Source organism: Schistocerca piceifrons, chromosome 11 (assembly GCF_021461385.2).
Source record: "Schistocerca piceifrons isolate TAMUIC-IGC-003096 chromosome 11, iqSchPice1.1, whole genome shotgun sequence".
NCBI classification, from domain to species: domain Eukaryota; kingdom Metazoa; phylum Arthropoda; class Insecta; order Orthoptera; family Acrididae; genus Schistocerca; species Schistocerca piceifrons.
The window spans coordinates 23,325,326-23,348,051 of record NC_060148.1 but is presented as its reverse complement, the minus strand read 5'-3'; the positions used below and the strand labels follow the sequence as shown (position 1 = coordinate 23,348,051).

The 22,726-nt window shown below is 45.6% G+C and overlaps 1 protein-coding gene across 1 annotated transcript in view; it reads left to right on the top strand.

Moving 5' to 3' along the window:
* Positions 1–22,726, top strand: part of LOC124720461 (serine/threonine-protein phosphatase 6 regulatory ankyrin repeat subunit B-like) — a 45,462-nt gene that overhangs the window by 21,728 nt on the left and 1,008 nt on the right. Inside the window, exon 2 of the mRNA XM_047245815.1 lies at positions 16,279–16,876. Coding sequence (XP_047101771.1) covers positions 16,290–16,876 — 587 coding nt within the window. The 5' untranslated portion in view covers positions 16,279–16,289. The remainder of the gene's footprint in view (positions 1–16,278; positions 16,877–22,726) is intronic.

Genomic DNA, 22,726 nt, shown 5'->3' with positions numbered 1-22,726 from the left:
GCGAGGTCATCGATCTCATCGGATTAGGGAAGGATGGGGAAGGAATTCGGCCGTGCCCAGCATTTTGCCGGGAGCGATTTAGGGAAATCACGGAAAACCTAAATCAGGATGGCCGGACGCGGGATTGAACCGTCGTCCTCCCGAATGCGAGTCCAGTGTGCTACCAGTGCGCCACCTCGCTCGGTACAAGCGCGGTGTCGCCTGTTATCTGCGCTCTCTCGCAACTGTTGGAACGAACCTGTTTCTAACAGGTCGCGGGAAAATATTGCGAATGGTGGTTTGAAAAGCGTTACTTTCAAAGTAAATATCCTTTTACGTAAGTTGAATTATGTGGAAGAATGTACCATAAATTTATTAAATCGCAGAGCATTGACTCTCATTTGAAAATCAACTCGTCGATGACGAGCCATTTAGAAGAATTTCGAACCCTGAAGATCAGACATTTATGTCATTATTAAAAATTTTACTGGCACATTTGTGTGACATATCTTAAAGTGTAACACGCGCAAAAAAGATCATTACATGCGAAAGCTTAGCTTCTCTCGCAGCTTATTAACCCTAGAGACAAATATTATATGTGAAAGCTTTGCTTTTATTGTAGCAACACCATGTATATTAATTTAAACTATTAACTTTCGCTCTTTATGTGTTCGTGCTACTTAACAGTGACGTTGCTGTTGGCTGACTACATCACGTGTCCTATGCTCTGAATATCCGCTGTCGTCTGGAGGCGAGATCACGTGACATGAGCCGTGACTGGCCTACAAAAGCGCATCGCAATCTCGATTTCAATGATTCGGAAAGTAGCATGCGGTGTTTGGTGGAATTCCAGTGTATACTTTCCTAATACGAAAATACGCTGCGTACATGTTGCTGCACATCAAAGATATTTCGAAAACGTGTCTTCTACCCCAAGTTTCGTTTTCTAAAGTGCCGGGAAATTCTACGCCCGTGTATAAAACCATAACCATTAAAAGGATTGATTAGTGAAAATATACTCTCACTTAACACGGGAAACGCGTGTTTTCACCAGGGAGAAAGTGTATTTTTAACAGGGAAATCCGGGCAAATTCGGCAATTTTTTTTCCATTAGATTAGATTAGATTAGTACTTGTTCCATAGATCATGAATACGACACTTCGTAATGATGTGGAACGTGTTAGGTTAATAAAAGGTGTCTATACAAGATATTACATTTGACAAAATATTACATGACTGCATATGTTAAGGCAGAGTCGCCTTTCTGTGGGCCCCAACTCATGCGGGCATCCCATGTCATGAGCTGGCTGACCGTTTGCCTGGAGAAGCAGATACTCAACACCCCCCACCCCATTTCCTTTCACGATTCCAGCTGCGGATATGGGCATCTACGTCAAATCTCTCTTCGCCCAAAAGTGGAATACCATTTGGAGCACTACTACTCATAGCAATGAACTCCGCACAATCATGGGGTCTACTGCAGTTTGACGCTCTTCTTTCGACTCCTCTCGGACAGTCCATTACTTTACGCCGTTTACGCATTGGTCATACGCGGCTCACCCATTGTTCGCTCCATCACGACCCACCCACGCAATGTGGTTGTGGAGCCAGACTGACGATATCCCACATACTGGTGGAATGTCCCCTTCTTTCGGCCCTTCGTCTCAAGTATAGTCTTACCGATTCCTTAAATTTAATAGTGTTTTGTTGTTGTAAATTGCACATTTCCTTTGCCACTAAACTTTTTTCCCTCTCGTTTATATTTTATTGCTGCATTATCATTCTCCAGTAGCAGGATACAATAACGTTCTTTGCTAGAGAATCAATTCTGCAATCAAAACTACAAAAATTTAACTGAAAGCTAAAACAATGAAAAATTCCCGGGATTCAGAAAAATTCCAGGGTTTTTCCCGGTTTTCTCCCGGATGAAAAAATTCCCGGGTTTTTCCCGGTTGTCCCGAGTCGTATACACCCTGGTATTTCCATATCAAAATAAATTTCAACAATTTCTCAGGTACCAGCCATACACTTAAAACCAAGAGTTTAAATAAATACGAACACATTTCAAAAGATATGACGTTACTTTCGTCACCAGATGTATGCGGTGAATGCCGTTGTGTTTGGTGATGGGAAGAACGCAGACGGCTGTTTCCCCTCTGCTGAAGCGTGCCGTACCGTTGCAGTGTGCCGGAATAGCAGAGAACAACAGACGAAGGCCGTTAAAGGAGCGTTCCGAATTTTCGGCAGTCGCCGTTTTTCAGCGCGCTCTAGCGCCGTCACCGCTCGTTGTCAGAAAATCAGATCTGATTGGTGCGTTTTGTAGAAGAGTTTGGCTGCTGTAATTTTGTGCTGGGTTTTCAACTCCGAGAAACGCATAGTCTTCGTGAAACGGACGAAAATCTGAGAAAAGAGTGAAAATTTGTGAGATCTTTCGTTGTGAAACCGATCTCCTACAATGCACCAAACACGAAATTTGGATTTAGCATCACAAAACACGTAATTATAGAACCGCTGAGAAATGATGCTACGCAGTTCCGTTATGGGACAACCTCCAGTTTTCTGCGCTTCATTCAGTTGCAGAGATGAGAACAGACATACACACAACGTTGTATTTTAAGAATCTGCCAAAGGAAAGGGGTCTAAAACTAAACTATGGAATATTTGTAGTTATTTAGCTCCATTACTTTGTAGATTTTCCATTTTCTTCGATGGCGGTGCGCTCAACACCGATTATGTTAATTATTTTTCCACTTCAGCTCTAAGACATTTTTTGCACAATTGGATATCCGTTGCGCCATTTGAATTACATTACAGTTACGAAATTACGGTTGAACCTTTCTTCACCTGATTGTTCTGTAGTCTCCTAGAGATTTTCGCAACATGTAAGAACTGTTCTATAACTGGAGATGCGAGAAAAACAGAATGCTTTTCCTAATATCAGCCTTTACTGTGCAGCTGTAAGTAAACATATACAGGGCTGATAATATTTCGTAATGATTTTCTCATGTAGGGTGTGGGTCGTGCAGCACTGCATTCAGACTCAGTTCTGGAGACATATTGTGCTGGAACAGCTGGAGGCTGTTAACCACAGACGTATCAGTAAAAATACAAAAGGTAGAAATCACCCCAAAACCAATAACATACCAGCAAACATTTCAAATATGAAACGATGTAAACAATCATGGAGGCAAGGTGGACAATGTGTTTTGCATTACAGCACAGCACTGTAGCCATCAACGCAGCGCGCAAAATCACAGTAAATTCTCCAGTTCCTGCATGGTGAGTCGTTTTAAGTATTTTACTCGTAGTGTGTGAGCGCGTCGCACCAGGGAGTGTGCTGACATGTGTAGCTGTGAGTAATTCATGAAAGGGTGTGTTGCTGTTGTGGCTTAGTGAAGCACAGTTATACTTGGAACCTTTCTCTCATTTGTCAGTCGATAACTTCAGTTCCTCTTTTTTGGTTTTTGAGAGTTCTGTCGTTATACTAATACTAAATAGGTTGCAGAAGAAACGAAGCTTCCGTTCTCAGAGGTAGGCCAACATATTTAATTACCATTGCCCACTGTCAGATAGTGTAATTGTCAGGATATATCTGTGAAAGTACATCACTTCAGAGGTTTCAAATCGGTAGATGATCTGAGACAGGTGTTACCTTGTGAGTTTTGGAACAGTTTTAACACAAAGTTGGATGCGTAAAATTTTATGTTCATTTGCTCTGTAATTACCATAAAACTGCTGGTTCAGTGATTCTTTGCGAGGCTGAAGATAAACATTAACAACATTCAGGGCCAACATTTTAACCCGAGTCATTTGTTTGCAATCAAATAGCACTTGTAAGTTTCATTGAAAACGCCATGCTCTCTCGCAGGCGAGTTCTTTGACGTGGTGGCTGGACTGGATTTCGCATCGTGTAGCGTGTGCTTCACATACTTCCGATCAAAATTTAATTTTAAAAGAGTTCTGCTGCCCTGCTCTGAGATTAACCTATTTACATATCAGCATAAATTTTGCCAATTTCTCAGGCAGCAACCAGACATTTACATACACCAGTTTAAAGAGGAAGTGAATACCGCCGTGTTTGACGATGCGAGGAAAGGGGACGGAGTTCTGGGCTGTTTCCCCTCTGCTGTGGCGTGCTGTGCCGTTCCAGTGAGCCGCAGTAGCAGGCAGCACCAGGTGGAGGGCGTCAGGCGCGTCCCGAACTTTCGGCGAGATGCACAACATGGCCCTCTGTTACCTCCATAAAGAGCGTTTAATATCACGGCGGAGGCGTGTAAGATTGTGTCTGATATGGAAGTCATAGTTGCACACCCAGCAACGAAACGTCAGCTTACATGTGCGACATGTGGGGAAGACGTGGCAAAAAGAAGCACTCGAGTTAACTGCGATACTTCCCCATGACGTTTCTCCTCTGTCTCCAGTACAACTGCTGTTTCTAAGAAACTCATTTAAAATGAAAGTGGCAGCTATGGAAAGTTTTAAAAGAAAATATCGGCAACGAGAGGGTCTGTGTGGGTAGGTGCCACGCATCCATTTGCCGAGGATTTGCCAGGATTACAATGGGCGGTTGAACTTGCTAATAACCTGGACTGCGGGAGCAACACATTGAACTAAGGAGCATTCAGAAGTATTTGAAATTATTGGCTGCAATAAACATACGTAAAGTTGTACTTCCAACCGGAGAAACAAATGTTTCAAGTAGTATGAACAACAGTCTCGCGGAAGAATTAAATCAGCTGAGAAATGTTGGGATACTATTTACGCAGGAGGTTGCGAAGTAGCAGAAAATATTGGAATGTCACCTGAACTGAATGTAATGATTGATGACGGAGGGAAACGGCACGGCAGAAGAAAACTCTTTGTTGTTGAAGCAGCAGGGGACGATTTAAACCATAGCTCGAGGAACACTTTTCAGCTAAATGTTTGCCGTGTTATTACACAGCTGTAGGGAACTTGACTGTACCACGTGCAGCCACACGCAACACGGACACATTCCGTTTCCCGTGGAACTACGTAAGCGAACACGATTCTCCGGTCCAAGAGCTTGTGGGAAACGACGAATCTTGGTACAGTTTAGACGTGAACAACGAGGGTCTCGGAGAAGAAATTTTACTGTTGAAAAGATTCGTGAAGGCAATGTTGTGTCTGAGCATTTCTTCTGCGCCTTGTCAGTACCCTTTGTGAGTGAAGTGTGAGTGACGGCCTCACGGAGTGTTGTGCCGTTTGCCTGCTGGCGCCTCACAAGCAGAGGGGCGGCTGACAGTTGTGGCAGGAGTCACGGAGTGGCGGGGAGCGGCGAGCTGCGTCAGCTGCGGCCGCAGGGAGTGAAGTGAGGTGACAGCAGCTGAGTTGACAGGCGTGCACTCTCCACTACACTTATTTACTCGATGTATGAGTGAAGGTAAGTGTAATTTTATTACCTGTAGCTCCACGACTTGCGTCACCGTCTCAGCTGTGCCGTTGTGACCCGTGAGTGTGGAGACTCGTGTGCGTCGTTGTGAAACTGCTTTCGTGTGCTGAAACTCGGGCCTCGGTGTTCTGTCTCGAATACAACTAGAATTCTACATCTACATCTACATCCATACTCCGCAAGCCACCTGACGGTGTGTGGCGGAGGGTACCTTCAGTACCTCTATCGGTTCTCCCTTCTATTCCAGTCTCGTATTGTTCGTGGAAAGAAGGATTGTCGGTATGCCTCTGTGTGGGCTCTAATCTCTCTGATTTTATCCTCATGGTCTCTTCGCGAGATATACGTAGGAGGGAGCAATATACTGCTTGACTCTTCGGTGAAGGTATGTTCTCGAAACTTTGACAAAAGCCCGTACCGAGCTACTGAGCGTCTCTCCTGCAGAGTCTTCCACTGGAGTTTGTCTATCATCTCCGTAACGCTTTCTCGATTACTAAATGATCCTGTAACGAAGCGCGCTGCTCTCCGTTGGATCTTCTCTATGTCTTGTATCAACCCTATCTGGTACGGATCCCACACTGCTGAGCAGTATTCAAGCAGTGGGCGAACAAGCGTACTGTAACCTACTTCCTTTGTTTTCGGATTGCATTTCCTTAGGATTCTTCCAATGAATCTGTCTGGCATCTGCTTTACCGACGATCAACATTATATGATCATTCCATTTTAAATCACTCCTAATGCGTACTCCCAGATAATTTATGGTATTAACTGCTTCCAGTTGCTGACCTGCTATTTTGTAGCTAAATGATAAAAGATCTATCTTTCTGTGTATCCGCAGCACATTACACTTGTCTACATTGAGATTCAGTTGCCATTCCCTGCACCATGCGTCAATTCGCTGCAGATCCTCCTGCATTTCAGTACAATTTTCCATTGTTACAACCTCTCGATACACCACAGCATCATCTGCAAAAAGCCTCAGTGAACTTCCGATGTCATCCACCAGGTCATTTATGTATATTGTGAACAGCAACGGTCCTACGACACTCCCCTGCGGCACACCTGAAATTACTCTTACTTCGGAAGACTTCTCTCCATTGAGAATAACATGCTGCGTCCTGCTATCTAGGAACTCCTCAATCCAATCACACAATTGGTCTGACAGTCCATATGCTCTTACTTTGTTCAATAAACGACTGTGGGGAACTGTATCGAACGCCTTGCGGAAGTCAAGAAACACGGCATCTACCTGTGAACCCGTGTCTATGGCCCTCTGAGTCTCGTGGACGAATAGCGCGAGCTGGGTTTCACATGACCGTCTTTTTCGAAACCCATGCTGATTCCTACAGAGTAGATTTCTAGTCTCCAGAAAAGTCATTATACTCGAACACAATACGTGTTCCAAAATTCTACAACTGATCGACGTTAGAGATATAGGTCTATAGTTCTGCACATCTGTTCGACGTCCCTTCTTGAAAACGGGGATGACCTGTGCCCTTTTCCAATCCTTTGGAACGCTACGCTCTTCTAGAGACCTACGGTACACCGCTGCAAGAAGGGGGGCAAGTTCCTTCGCGTACTCTGTGTAAAATTGAACTGGTATCCCATCAGGTCCAGAGGCCTTTCCTCTTTTGAGCGATTTTAATTGTTTCTCTATCCCTCTGTCGTCTATTTCGATATCTACCATTTTGTCATCTGTGCGACAGTCTAGAGAAGGAACTACAGTGCAATCTTCCTCTGTGAAACAACTTTGGAAAAAGACATTTAGTATCTCGGCCTTTAGTCTGTCATCCTCTGTTTCAGTACCATTTTGGTCACAGAGTGTCTGGACATTTTGTTTTGATCCACCTACCGCTTTGACATAAGACCAAAATTTCTTAGGATTTTCTGCCAAGTCAGTACATAGAACTTTACTTTCGAATTCATTGAACGCCTCTCGCATAGCTCTCTTCACACTACATTTCGCTTCGCGTAATTTTTGTTTGTCTGCAAGGCTTTGGCTATGTTTATGTTTGCTGTGAAGTTCCCTTTGCTTCCGCAGCAGTTTTCTAACTCGGTTGTTGAACCACGGTGGCTCTTTTCCATCTCTTACAATCTTTGCTGGTTGCAATCTTTTACGTCAAGTAGTGACAACAGTACCAGATAGAGAGGATTTCCTTCACATTTTGTATGCGTGTCATGTTGTGGTCTAATTGTGATTAGTTAAATGTAGACTGACAGAATGGTTCCAGATGATAGTCGCATTATGTGGTGTGAATATTGCTACTACTATCTCATTGTTATTAAACACAACAGGTACGGTAGAGTAGAATGTTTGCTGAATATGGAGAAGTAAATTGAGTCTGATATCAGGAGTGAAAATTCTGCTGATAGAACTGGTATAGCGTTAATCTCGGTATGTTGCAAATTAGAACAGTCCGATGTAGCAACTTGTAGACTGGTGTAAATACTTTTGAGCGATCAGATAATATAGAGCAGTTGTGTTATCTCTGACGCAGAGAGTCTACCCCAGGAATTGGAACATCTGAGAACTGTATTTCGAAAAAATGGGTACTCAGAGTGGCAGATTCAACGTGCTCTCCGCCCACCCACTACAGCACAACCTGTTGAGATGGATGAAGTCACGAGGGAGGAGGCAGGCACTGCGTTTATTCCATGTACAGGCGCACTCTCGGGGAAAATAGCCCGCATTCAGAAGAAACACCAGGTCGGAACTGTGTTTTGTCCTCCAAATAAGACTCGTGCACTGGTGGGGAGCGCCGAAGATGACCTCGGTTTGAGGAAGGCCGGCGTGTACCAGATTCCGTGTCAATGTGGCAAGTCGTATATTGGTCAGACGATGCGTACCGTCCAGGATCGATGCCGTGAACACCAGAGGCACACTCGACTGATGTATCCGAGCAAGTCGGCGGTCGCTGAACATTGTTTGTCGGAAAATCACGCCATGGAGTATGAACGCACGAGGATTCTGGTACAGATGTCGAAATACTGGGACAGCGTTGTTAGAGAGCCCATCGAAATTCGCACCAATGACGACCTCATAAACCGTGACTGTGGCTATAATATTAGCGAGGCTTGGGAACCAGCGATTGGGTTAATCGAGAGTAAATCGAGCAAACGAATAGTTGTGACGACCACGGCGGACAGAGCCATCACACCGACGTCATCTCAGACGCCGTCGCAATCTGTTCCATCGCGGGGCGCGGACGGCGGAGTGAGCGCGCCGCGGGCGGAGGGTATTTAAATCGGCCGCCGCCGCGACCGAACCCAGTTCCCTCTGAGCAGCCATAGCGTACGGATCTCCGTGCCGGCACGTTCACAGGAGCTCAGTCCGTCAGTTCACCTGATGATGGCGACATGTATGACCGCCGAAATATTGTGCCCGTTGGACACTGTAGACCGGCAGCACACTCGTGGATATTTTGATTATCAAATACGCCGAGAGAAACTCAAGAATCACATGTTGAGATCCGTCTGTTGAGTGCTTTATTAATACACTGTGTCTGCTGACAGCTGTTATAACAACACACGAAACCAGATCAAGTTTGGCTTGAGGTACAAATACATACTGCGGAACCTGGGTAAGTAAGAATTAAAGTCACTGGGCAACGTTTTCCTCCAACCACCAGAACTGTTTAAAACATATAGGCACAATGACAAAAATGTAAATAAAATAGCTAACATATGTACATATTCCAGGCCACTGATGATGCCTTGCAGAAAATAAAGGCGAAACGCATATGGCACTAAAATTGTGTTTTATTCAGTTGCTGTCAGATGGTCCATAAATAAAAATTATTAATATACCGTAATATTGCGCGTAACTGAGGAGGACAGGACTATAAACGTTTTCCTCATTAGTAGATGTTCTGCATCCAATTTTTCACACGGGTTCAGATGGGACTTTCATCACTCTAGGGATTTCTTAATGGAGGTCTGCTACCTTCTATCCATATTTACTTACATTTACTTAAATGTCGGCATACTTTTTCAGCATCGATACTTTGAAAATTTTTCAAGCCCGTATTGTTTATAAAACCATTGACACAAATGTCCAAATGTGTGTGAAATCTTATGGGACTTATCTGCTAAGGTCATCAGTCCCTAAGCTTACACACTATTTAACCTAAATTATCCTGAGGACAAACACACAAACCCATGCCCGAGGGAGGACTCCAGCCTCCGCCGGGACCAGCCGCAAAGTCCATGACTGCAGCTCCTCAGACCGCTCGGCTAATCCCGCGCGGCCCATTGACACATCTAAATCTTTCGAAAATGTGAAAAAAAATGTTTTTGTGCGTGTATTGACATTCAGCTAATGTGTCTTTATCCTGTTCTATCCTGATATTCAAAAATCAGTAATTTTCCAAGATATGTTTGAATGAACATTGGACCTATCAAAATATTAAAATCGATATTCAAGATTGAATATAAAATCACACTCCAGTTACTTTTGAGTGTTGTTGGGCATTGTGTGGATGTCACTCGAACCTGCAGGGAATGAGGAACTGGTGCGTTACCTGACACGTATCTGGACATCGAAAAGGGAATCCCTTAGTAGATCTCAACATGCTTGCGAATGGAAGTTTTAGGGGCTGAAAATGAGTCTAGTGATTATTCAGAGGATTGTCATTTATTGTATGAACTATACAGGGTAGTCACATAAGACGTAACACCCCTTTTATTTCGTGAACTGATTACTCATATTGAAACGCAGTTTTCGGCAAATGTTTGAGCGTCGAGGGGCACACATACTTTTGTTTGGTTAATGTTTTTAGCGCTCGTATCAACGAAGATACTGAAGTGATACGTTTCTTTCAATGGAACTGTATACTTTTTGTTGTTAGTCTTCAGTCCTGAGACTGGTTTGATGCACCTCTCCATGCTACTCTATCCTGTGCAAGCTTCTTCATCTCCCAGTACCTACTGCAACCTACATCCTTCTGAATCTGCTTCGTGTATTCATCTCTTTGTCCCCCTCTACGATTTTTACCCTCCACGCTGCCCTCCAATACTAAACTGGTGATCCCTTGATGCCTCAGAACATGTCCTACCAATCGATCCCTTCTAGTCAAGTTATGCCACAAACTCCTATTCTCCCCAGTTATGTTCAATACCTCCTCATTAATTATGTGATCTACCCATCTAATCATCAACATTCTTCTGTAGCACCACATTTCGAAAGCTTCTATTCTCTTCTTGTCCAAATTATTTATCGTCCATGTTTCACTTCCATACATGGCCACACTTAAATCTATACTCGATGTTAACAAATTTCTCTTCTTCAGAAACGTTTTCCTTGCCATTGCCAGTCTACATTTTATATCCTCTCTACTTCGAACATCATCAGTTCTTTTGCTCCCCAAATAGCAAAACTCCTTTACTACTAAGTGTCTCATTTCCTAATCTAATTCCCTCAGTATCACCCGACTTAATTCGACTACATTCCATTATCCTCGTTTTGCTTTTGTTGATGTTCATGTTATACCCTCCTTTCAAGACGCTGTCCATTCCGTTCAACTGCTCTTCCAAGTGCTTTGCTGTCTCTGACAGAATTACAATGTCATCGGCGAATCTCAAAGTTTTTATTTCTTCTCCATGGATTTTAACACCTGCTCCGAATTTTTCTTTTGTTTCTTCACTGCTTGCTCAATATACAGATTGAATAACATTGGGGAGAGGCTACAACCCTGTCTCACTCCCTTCCCAACCACTGCTTCCCTTTCGTGCCCCCAGACTCTTATAACTGCCATCTGATTTCGGTAAAAATTGTAAATAGCCTTTCGCTCCCTGTTTTTTACCCCTGCCACCTTTAGAATTTGAAAGAGAGTATTCCAGTCAACATTGTGAAAAGCTTTCTCTAAGTCTACTAATGCTATAAACGTAGATTTGCCTTTCCTTAATCTAGCTTCTTCCGCGAGGTCGGCTTCTACCAGTTTTTCCATTCGTCTGTACAGAATTCGCGTTAGTATTTTGCAGCCGTGACATTAAACTGATAGTTCGGTAATTTTCACATCTGTCAACACCTGTTTTCTTTGGGATTGGAATTATTATATTCTTCTTGAAGTCTGAGGGTATTTCGCCTGTCTCATACATTTTGCTCACCATATGGTAGAGGTTTGGTATACTTTTTGTAACTGTATTTTATAATTGCATTGTCTTGAAGACAATTACAGTGGTATAGAGAAACTTCCTGTCAGATTAAAACTGTGTGCCCGAGCGAGACTCGAACTCGGGACCTTTGCCTTTCGCGAGCAAGTGCTCTACCATCTGAGCTACCGAAGCACGACTCACGCCCTGTACTCACAGCTTTAATTCTGCCAGTATCTCGTCTCCTATCAGCGCACACTCCGCTGCAGAGTGAAAACCTCATTCTGGAAACAGTGGTATAGAGTTTGTTAATAAAAAATTCGGTAAATTTTTTAGAATGTGTGAGCACGGTGGCCGGAATCGGCATTAGCGGTGCAAATAACGTCAAGCAGAGCTCTCGTGCCGCACCGTCAGAATGTCAACATGTTTACCAGTTTACTTGTCTGCCCTGGAGGACCATCATTTTTCCTTCAACATTCGTCACGTGTAGACATGTGCAATACGGAGAAGTTGGATATACTGCTTTTATATGGTCAATGTAAAATAATACCGTACAAACAGTAAAGCGGTATAGAGCTGCCTGTCCGGGTCGCCAATGTCCCACGTCCCAAGCAATTGTACGAATTAAGACGCTAGTGCGGACAGGCTGTTTGAACGTCAAAAAGAGGACAAGAAAAAATACTGCAGCTGCCGGAGAACAAGAAGAAGCTGGTATGGCTACGACGCTAATGAATTCGCACAGTTGTACGAGACATAGGCTATTGCAAGGAATGTAGCTTCATTAGCATCCTGCGTCGACAGAATTTCCATCACAATCATCTGTCACATCAGCAGTTACTCGACCATGATTTCCAAAGTCGTACCGAATTTTGTCGGTTTCTCGTTCAGCAACTGGGTAAGGACTCTACGTTTCTCCAGCGCATGCTTTTTTTTTTTCCCCCCCCTTTGGGAGCACTCAAAGATGCAGTCTATGACAAAGCCCCAACTACGTCAGACAATGTGTATCGTCGAATGGCCAGTACATACGCTGCCATAACATCCACTTCAATTACGCCTGTTCATCGTTCCTTCGAACGGCAACTGGCCTTGTGCTTTTCAGTCCATAGTCTACAGTTTGAACACATGCTTAAAGGATAAAGTTACTTTTCTGGAAGGCAAAAGTTATGTGGTTTGGATGGTTACTAAATCATTGTTGGTAAATTATTTCATATACGTGTGTACGAAATTGCATTGCAGTGTCAAATAAGTCTACAGCGTGTACTGCACGTATCTGGTAACATTGTCATTAAGCTCTTCCGTTCAGCATGGAACCTTCCCTAAAGATTATTATTTATTTCGCGGCGTACACGTGGTCACGAGAGAATTTTTAATAGAATATTTACTTCAACGAATATATCCCCTACGACATAATTTAGAGCAGTATAGGTAGAGACAGTTGTCAGATAACGTGTAGCTTACCTCTAAGATGGGCAGAGCCATGTACAGGAAAAGATTGCTCTAATATTCGTTTTCACATTTAGATACTTAAAGCAGTAGTTGGTTTTTGAAGCGCATAAGACCTCTTTATTTAAAGAAAAAGAACATTCGATTTCCCTGTTTCAGCTCCTGAAAATGTGGGAGGATGCATATATGCATAAATGTGAAATCGTTTTCCCTCTGTGATACGCTAGAACCTAGCTTAAAACGTTTATATAAAACATCCGTAGGTGAACCAGTAACTACGTCATATATTGGCTCGAGGGGAAATAAAGTTTTATCCTCGAAGCGCTGTCTTACCTTACGGTATCTCACATTTTAGGACATTTCTCGAATTTCTTTTACGTCAGATTTCGACGTAAACATTAACAAACCATGTATTACTGTAACTGCCTTTTCAAGCTACACTCATGGAAATTGAAATAAGAACACCGTGAATTCATTGTCCCAGGAAGGGGAAACTTTATTGACACATTCCTGGGGTGAGATACATCACATGATCACACTGACAGAACCACAGGCACATAGACACAGGCAACAGAGCATGCACAATGTCGGCACTAGTACAGTGTGTATCCACCTTTCGCAGCAATGCAGGCTGCTATTCTCCCATGGAGACTATCGTAGAGATGCTGGATGTAGTCCTGTGGAACGGCTTGCCATGCCATTTCCACCTGGCGCCTCAGTTGGACCAGCGTTCGTGCTGGACGTGCAGACCGCGTAAGACGACGCTTCATCCAGTCCCAAACATGCTCAATGGGGGACAGATCCGGAGATCTTGCTGGCCAGGGTAGTTGACTTACACCTTCTAGAGCACGTTGGGTGGCACGGGATACATGCGGACGTGCATTGTCCTGTTGGAACAGCAAGTTCCCTTGCCGGTCTAGGAATGGTAGAACGATGGGTTCGATGACGGTTTGGATGTACCGTGCACTATTCAGTGTCCCCTCGACGATCACCAGTGGTGTACGGCCAGTGTAGGAGATCGCTCCACACACCATGATGCCGGGTGTTGGCCCTGTGTGCCTCGGTCGTATACAGTCCTGATTGTGGCGCTCACCTGCACGGTGCCAAACACGCATACGACCATCATTGGCACCAAGGCAGAAGCGACTCTCATCGCTGAAGACGACACGTCTCCATTCGTCCCTCCATTCACGCCTGTCGCGACACCACTGGAGGCGGGCTGCACGATGTTGGGGCGTGAGCGGAAGACGGCCTAACGGTGTGCGGGACCGTAGCCCAGCTTCATGGAGACGGTTGCGAATGGTCCTCGCCGATACCCCAGGAGCTACAGTGTCCCTAATTTGCTGGGAAGTGGCGGTGCGGTCCCCTACGGCACTGCGTAGGATCCTACGGTCTTGGCGTGCATCCGTGCGTCGCTGCGGTCCGGTCCCAGGTCGACGGGCACGTGCACCTTCCGCCGACCACTGGCGACAACATCGATGTACTGTGGAGACCTCACGCCCCACGTGTTGAGCAATTCGGCGGTACGTCCACCCGGCCTCCCGTATGCCCACTATACGCCCTCGCTCAAAGTCCGTCAACTGCACATACGGTTCACGTCCACGCTGTCGCGGCATGCTACCAGTGTTAAAGACTGCGATGGAGCTCCGTATGCCACGGCAAACTGGCTGACACTGACGGCGGCGGTGCACAAATGCTGCGCAGCTAGCGCCATTCGACGGCCAACACCGCGGTTCCTGGTGTGTCCGCTGTGCCGTGCGTGTGATCATTGCTTGTACAGCCCTCTCGCAGTGTCCGGAGCAAGTATGGTGGGTCTGACACACCGGTGTCAATGTGTTCTTTTTTCCATTTCCAGGAGTGTATTAGACGCAGTTATAAAAAAATATACGATTCGATTTAAAAAAGGAGACAGGTACCTAAAGTAATCCAAGGTTTCTAAGACAACTGTTTGGTGTTAAATTCAGTAATTTTTTTGGGCGACAGTGTTCAAAAAGGGATATAAATTTATCAAGAAATATGTTGCATTTATCATTAGCATTTGGCTCGCGGTATACATCTCCCCAATTAACATTTCTTAAACTTTCTCTGAAGTGCTCTAAAGATACCGGGCTGACTAGCCTCACACTTTTACTTATTAGTTTCTGAACTGTACACCGGGTGAAGTTGCGCATAATGATCTGATAATCCATTTATAACAGGGAAAGCATGTGTTAGTTTGACATCCTCTTGCTGTCCAAATGCGTTATCTATTAGAGTGCTACTGTCTTGAGCTATATGTGTAGGGAAAATGATCACTGGTTCTAAGTTATGTCATTAAAAACACTTCTAGTTCTTTTCCTATCAGAATTGCTCAGAAAGTTTACATTGACATCGCCACAGATTAATAAATTATTTTTGTCTGACAGACAGCATAATGAGTCGAAAATTTTTATGAATAGCTCCCAGACTCCTAATGGGGACCTACACAGCTTTGCTATCAACACTACATTATCTAGCTATAGTTCACATGCACAAACGTCAAATGGCTGATAGACATAAAATTTGATTACTTCTACAATTTTGTACGTATTCGCTTGTTTTGTTTAAATGGCAACTACTCCTTTATCTATGTTAAATCTGCTCGCTTAAGATGCTAAATTATACCCACTTATAGTGACTCTTTCCTTCCTCAAAGTTATATGGTGTTGAGATAAATTATGTCAGACTCACTCTTATTTTCGAAATCATTTAAACACATTAACAGATCATCTACTTTTTGATTCCCCTGACATTTTGGTGAAATAAATTGATACAACCGTTAGCTGTATCCCTATTTTCTGTACATGAAACTTCTTTTATTTTATTTTTTATTGATTATTGTCTGTCTGGACTTTCGCTTTAACCTATAAAACTTGTCTGCCTGATATCATTAACCACAGGGATCATACGTTGTGAGACTGTGACCTCCTTACGGTATCTGCTAATAGAGAAGCTAACTTATTTTTCCCCTTCCTATTTAGGTGCAGGCCATGCGTAGTGTAACCCCACCTACCGATAGCATCACCTGGAACAGCACTCATGTGAGGTTTTGTCCAGTGTCTGGAGCATCCTGTTCAGCTCAGCGTAAACATGCCTTACATCAGTGTTTACCCAGGGCCGATCACAAACCCCTAGATTTGTGTGCCCAGTATCTGCTCCTATTTTATCCAGGTCACTCGTAACACTGTACCTTGGATTCATAGCCAGGATGTTTCCTGCTATTTACCTGATCTTAGCTGCATAGCTGACCTACGTTTTCTGTGTGTTAGTAGAAGCAAAACACAATTTATTTCCTCTGCAGCGCGACTGGAAATTCCATAGATGTTCCGTGTGTGTTTCAGGCGTGGTACTAATGGCAGAATCAAAGTCGGAGAAAGGCAGTTTTGGAAGCGACCTGTGCACACTGCTGGAATCTGGCAAAGGTGCAGATGTGACTCTCGTGGTGGGCGACTCTCACTTGCCGGCCCACAGTGTCATTCTGGCAGCGAGGAGTCCCGTCTTTGATGCCATGTTGCGGAACAACATGCTAGAAGCTACTAGTCGCCTTATCAAAATCACTGACGTGCAGGAGGCTGTGTTGCAGCAGATGCTATTCTTCGTCTATACAGACACAGTTCCGGAACTGGAAAGATTTGCAGCGCAACTGTTGGCAGCCGCCGACAAGTACGACTTGCCCCTACTTAAACGGCGGTGCGAGTCGCGAATGGCGCTGGACTTGAGCGTAGAAAATGCTGCAGCTACTGCGCTGGCGGCCACCCTGCACCGCTGCCCAGAGTTGAGGAGCGCCGCTGTGGAGTTCATAGCGCGACACCCCGAGGTGATGGCCAGCAGCGACTGGGCGCAACTGCTGCGGGAGAATGCAGAGGCTGCAGCAGACATGTGCTGTCTGGTGGCGGCAGCATTGCCACGGACACAATCCACAGAGACATCGGGATACAGGTGAGTGTGCCCATGCCCGTGTGTGTGCCCGTGCCCGCGTGTGTGCCCGTGCCCGTGTGTATGCCTGTGTGTGTGCCTGTTCCCGTGTGTGTGCCAGTGCCCGTGTGTGTGCCAGTGCCCGTGTGTGTGCCCGTGCCTGTGCCTGCGTGTGTGTGCCTGTGTGTGTGCCCGTGCCTGTGTGTGTGCCCATGCCCGTGCGTGTGCCCCTGCCCGTGTGTGTGCCCGTGCCCGTGTGTGTGCCCGTGCCCGTGTGTGTGCCCGTGCCCGTGTGTGTGCCCGTGCCCGTGTGTGTGCCCGTGCCCGTGTGTGTGCCCGTGCCCGTGTGTGTGCCCGTGCCCGTGTGTGTGCCCGTGCCCGTGTGTGTGCCCGTGCCCGTGTGTGTGCCCGTGCCCGTGTGTGTGCCCGTGCCCGTGTGTGTGCCCGTGCCCGTGTGTGTGCCCGTGCCCGTGTGTGTGCCCGTGCCCGTGTGTGTGCCCGTGCCCGTGTGTGTGCCCGTGCCCGTGTGTGTGCCCGTGTCCGTGTGTGTGCCCGTGCCCGTGTGTGTGCCCGTGCCCGTGTGTGTGCCCGTGCCCGTGTGTGTGCCCGTGCCCGTGTGTGTGCCCGTGCCCGTGTGTGTGCCCGTGCCCGTGTGTGTGCCCGTGCCCGTGTGTGTGCCCGTGCCCGTGTGTGTGCCCGTGCCCGTGTGTGTGCCCGTGCCCGTGTGTGTGCCCGTGCCCGTGTGTGTGCCCGTGTGTGTGCCCGTGTGTGTGCCCGTGTGTGTGCCCGTGCCCGTGTGTGTGCCCGTGCCCGTGTGTGTGCCCGTGCCCGTGTGTGTGCCCGTGCCCGTGTGTGTGCCCGTGCCCGTGTGTGTGCCCGTGCCCGTGTGTGTGCCCGTGCCCGTGTGTGTGCCCGTGCCCGTGTGTGTGCCCGTGCCCGTGTGTGTGCCCGTGCCCGTGTGTGTGCCCGTGCCCGTGCCCGTGCCCGTGTGTGTGCCCGTGCCCGTGCCCGTGCCCGTGTGTGTGCCCGTGCCCGTGCCTGTGCCCGTGCCCGTGCCCGTGCCCGTGCCCGTGCCCGTGCCCGTGTGTGTGCCCGTGCCCGTGTGTGTGCCCGTGCCCGTGTGTGTGCCCGTGCCCGTGTGTGTGCCCGTGCCCGTGTGTGTGCCCGTGCCCGTGTGTGTGCCCGTGCCCGTGTGTGTGCCCGTGCCCGTGTGTGTGCCCGTGCCCGTGTGTGTGCCCGTGCCTGTGTGTGTGCCCGTGCCCATGTGTGTTTTAAAAAAGTTTACCATTTTGAAGGATAGTAGTATGGATCAAAACAAGAAACATATGTTCAGGAAGCATGAGCTGAGAGCCGGCCGTGGTGGTCTAGTGGTTCTGGCGCTGCGGTCCGGAACCGCGGGACTGCTACGGTCGCAGGTTCGAATCCTGCCTCGGGCATGGGTGTGTGTGATGTCCTTGGGTTAGTTAGGTTTAAGTAGTTCTTAGTTCTAGGGGACTTATGACCTAAGATGTTGAGTCCCATAGTGCTCAGAGCCATTTGAACCATGAGCTGAGAAATGGATACCTTAAGAACTGTGGGGATTTGTTCCCCTTCGCTATTGTGGAAAACATCCCTAGTGCAAGCTATTCGCTATTTCGAATGACTTACTGCAACAGAATGCAGTCGACAAATAAGAACACTTTCTGCTACTGTACAACAGCAGAGTTTCTAATGTAATGTGCTTGTTATTGCATACGACTTGCAACTGTGAGCCATCGCTAAAGCATGTGCTCACTAAGGCGTCCATTCACATTAAGGTGCTGTTCTTCGTGCCAGACGTCTTCGGGAATTATGCGCTCTCTGAAAAACTCCAGAGTTGGTCTAGCAGTACAGGAAAGTTATTCAACAGGAACTATACATCGCACCAGTCAACTTGTTCTGTAGATCGTATTAGTCCAACAACTCCATGTCCTCGTACTCTCTATTCATCTCCTCACCCACACCTTCTCTACCCACTCCCCATATTCTCCCTGTCTGCATCACGTCCTACTCCCTCCCATCTGTATATATTTCCTGCACCATCTCCCTATTCATATCCTCCTCCCATGTCTCCCCCCCCTTGTCCATTCCCCGTTCCTTCCTACCCTCTCTCAGCCCATTATTCAACCTGCCTCCTTTCCTCTGTGCATACCCTGTCACACAGCCTTTCAGCAGGTGTGGCTATCTGTACATGGAGCCCCTGCTGAACATAGATAAAAAGGCAGATAACTTTTCACAACATGTCTATGGTGTCATGCAGCACACACGTCAGGAGCTTGAAAACAGATTTTTTTTTTTTTTTTTACCCCTCTGACGTGTAAGTTGCTCTACAAAAAATGTCAAGAAGGTATGCCGCATTTCCACACAATGAACCTGGCATCCAGGAGAGCCTATGTACGATGGGCTAAAAAAACATTTTTGCCAATGGCTTCACTCTATAAGGAAGCTATAAGCTCCCCAGTGCTTATACTCATGAGGCCAACTGTTGTTGCGCTACAGTTGGTTGGAATCGATCCAGGCGTTTGGGATTAGATTCCAGACATAAATAAATACACTTCGCAGTAGAATTTCCTGCTTCGCCGATGATAGTTGTAACCTTCTGTCACTATAGGGCTGCAACTTGCAGTGCGTAACATGCAGTGTTTAACATAACTATGACGGTGCATGAGAAACAGCTTGTTGTAGTAGAGTTTCTAACCACAGTAGACGTGCCTGTAGTTGAAATCCACAGAAGAATGAAGGCTGTGTACAGTGGTGATCGTATAGACATCAGCAATTTGACATTGAGTCAAACTGGTAAACCCAGCTTTCATCACTGGTCAGCGTTGTTAAGAAACTCATCGCCCTCCCACTTCAAAGCCAAAGGAAGTTGTTGACAGATTTCATGTCAGGAGTGAGCATTCAAGGGACTCACCATACAATTAGGTTTCTGTGATATACCACACTTCTCTAAGAGCTGTGTCTGTATTATCCAGTAGTTCATCAAGCCAATTCTAAATAGTCTCAGCAGTTACCGTATGGGGTCGTCCACTCTCAGCTCTGCCACACATGCAAAACGCTTTACAGTGTGGGCAACTGCAAGCACAGTCTGCCATGTCAAGAAGTAAAACCACTTCAGCTGTAGGATTCTTTTAGTTTTATGCACCATCAGTTTCACGGCACTTAAAGATGCATCTTCAGGTGCAGTTGCGTCTTCAGGTGCAAACTAGTAAGTTCACGATACATAACGAAAAAAAAAGAAAATTGTGGGACCCAGCGTTTGTAGCGAGTCCGTAATGCATTAGTGATGTTGATAATCGTCACTGTCCACAGCTTCCATTTTTCTATGGATTTCAGTTGTAGGTACGTTTTCTGTAGTTATAAACTAGATTGCAGCATGCTGTTTGTCACGAACAAACATAATTACGTTACACCCAGCAATGTTTAAAAAAATACAATTTGGAACCCTGTAGTGACAGAGGGTTGCAGCTTGCGTCAGCGAAGCTGGGAATTAGACGAGTAATATGCGTAACATGTAATACCTCAGAACGGCATAAAAATTCGGAGGCATTTCTGTTCACCATGTACAGTGATAATGTGAACCTTTAGGTTCTGAACCTGCTTTGTTCTCAGCTGCATCATAACACTTCTGAATTAGGTAGTCGTAAAAACTTGTTTTAAGTGCTGAAATGTCTATCATTTCCAAGTGAAGGTGTAGTCTGTTGCACAGCTCGATTCCAGTTTGCAGTGGCCCATTTCGTTTTAATATTGTATTTGAATTTTGGACATTTATTTCCTAGTTTGTTGTGCTAGGTGAGTGAATGCCCTGTTCTCTAACTACAGGCTGCATATCACCAGAGTTACCAAAAATACATTACTTGACAAATTTATAAGCAGAGGGATGGAAGGCGATGGTTTTTTTATAAATAGAGCCTTCAATGCACTTCTACGAGCTGCATTCACCACAGCTCCTATAGTTCTCCTTTCGGCTCTGAAACGACACTTGCTAGCATTAGTTTCCCCCAAAAGATTGCAGCATGTTGCAATACAGATTCTGCTGCCACAGTACACAATTATTATTTTCTTTGGTGTGCAGCTTGAGAGAACTGTTATACAGTAACAAATCGTATTAAGTTTATTGCTTACATATTTACAACTTCCAGGATGAGAAACATAGAAGTAGATACCCTCGGTGTAACAAAGCAGCTTAAATCACTTAATAAAGGCAAGGTTTCCAGTTCAGATTGTGAACCAGTCAGGTTCCTCTCACAGTATGCTGATAAAATAGCTCCATACTTAGCAGTTATATACAACCTCTCGCTCAGAGAAAGATCCGTACCTAAAGACTGGAAAACTGCTCAAGTCACATCAATACCCAAAAAGGGAAGTAAGAATAAGCCGCTGAATTACACGCCTATATCACTAACGTCGATTTGCAGTAGGGTTTTAGAACATATACTGTATTCGAACATTATGAAGTACCTCGAAGAAAACTATTTATTGACATATAGTCAGCATCGATTCAGAAAATATCGTTCTTGTGAAATACAACTAGCTCTTTACACTCGCGAAGTAATGAGTACTATCGCCTGGGGATGTCAAATTATCGTATTTTTAGATTTGCAGAAGGCTTTCGACACCTTTCCTCACTCTGTGTGCCTACAGAGTATTGTGGATTCGTGATTTCCTGTCATCCATTTACTGCACCATTACACACGCACGTCATGATATATGAGACATTATAATTCCCACACTCAAATCTATTATGACAAACAATATGTATCACAAAGGGCACACACAATGGAGTTTAAGAAATTACAATGGCACATGAACTCCGCTATGACAAACAGTGTGCGTAATGAGGGGCACACAATTTTACCAATGTAAGAAATTGAAATAATACTAGCATAAAGTTAACAAAAATGCCTTGAAGGAAATGTTTATGAGAAGAACACGATAGGAGGAGGCAACACAATACTTCACTCAGGTGCACCAAAACGAACAACAGACACCAGGCCGCGCCAACAACGGACACGCAACTGCTCTCTCCGTTGGGGTTCCACCCAAGTAATAGCTACCTGAAACATTTCAATACTTGGAACAGTACACCAGTCACATCATATGACTATGAGCTTAAGGTCTTTCGGTAATTAACAGATTACGAAACAGGTAAAGAGGCATGTGCCACGATTAAATCTTCCCTAATTACAGTACTAAATTTCTCAGTGCCCAAGTTGCAATTAACGCAACAAGAATTAAATCATTTAAGTGATAATCTTACTTTATAATAATAATAATAATAATAAAATCATTTTATACATCAGAGGACCAAGAATGGCCCATCAGTACTCCCCAGTGAAGCGGTTCACACAAATGGTACTCCACGGCTCCAAGCACACAGCCCCATACAAAATGCAACACAACCACAGCGACCCGGCGTACTACCAGAACCACCAGGCAGTGAACCAAAATCCTACTAAGCAAAAATAAGGACCGACTTTTAAAATAACGAGACCTAGCATGGACCGGACAACAGACCAAATGCCGGGAAATCCATAAGAAACCTCAGCCAACTTAATACCGTAACAGTTTATGAACAATATGCAAAACACAAGACGTCAACTACAACAGGCGAGATTTTGCTCCCCTTGCGAATCAAGTTAAACGGCACACCACGCCGCTGTCCACACTGTTACTCGTAAAATGACGGTCCGGTCTTCCCATACGACCCCACTCGGCGTCCAGACGCAAACAACCTCCGCCGAGCCGAACTGTCCCCACGACAAGGCAGCCACCTCTTTCTTCCTCACATGCCTCCAGCTAAGCTCCGGCCAGAGATCACACACGGAAAAAAACCACCTAACGCCAAAGCGCCGT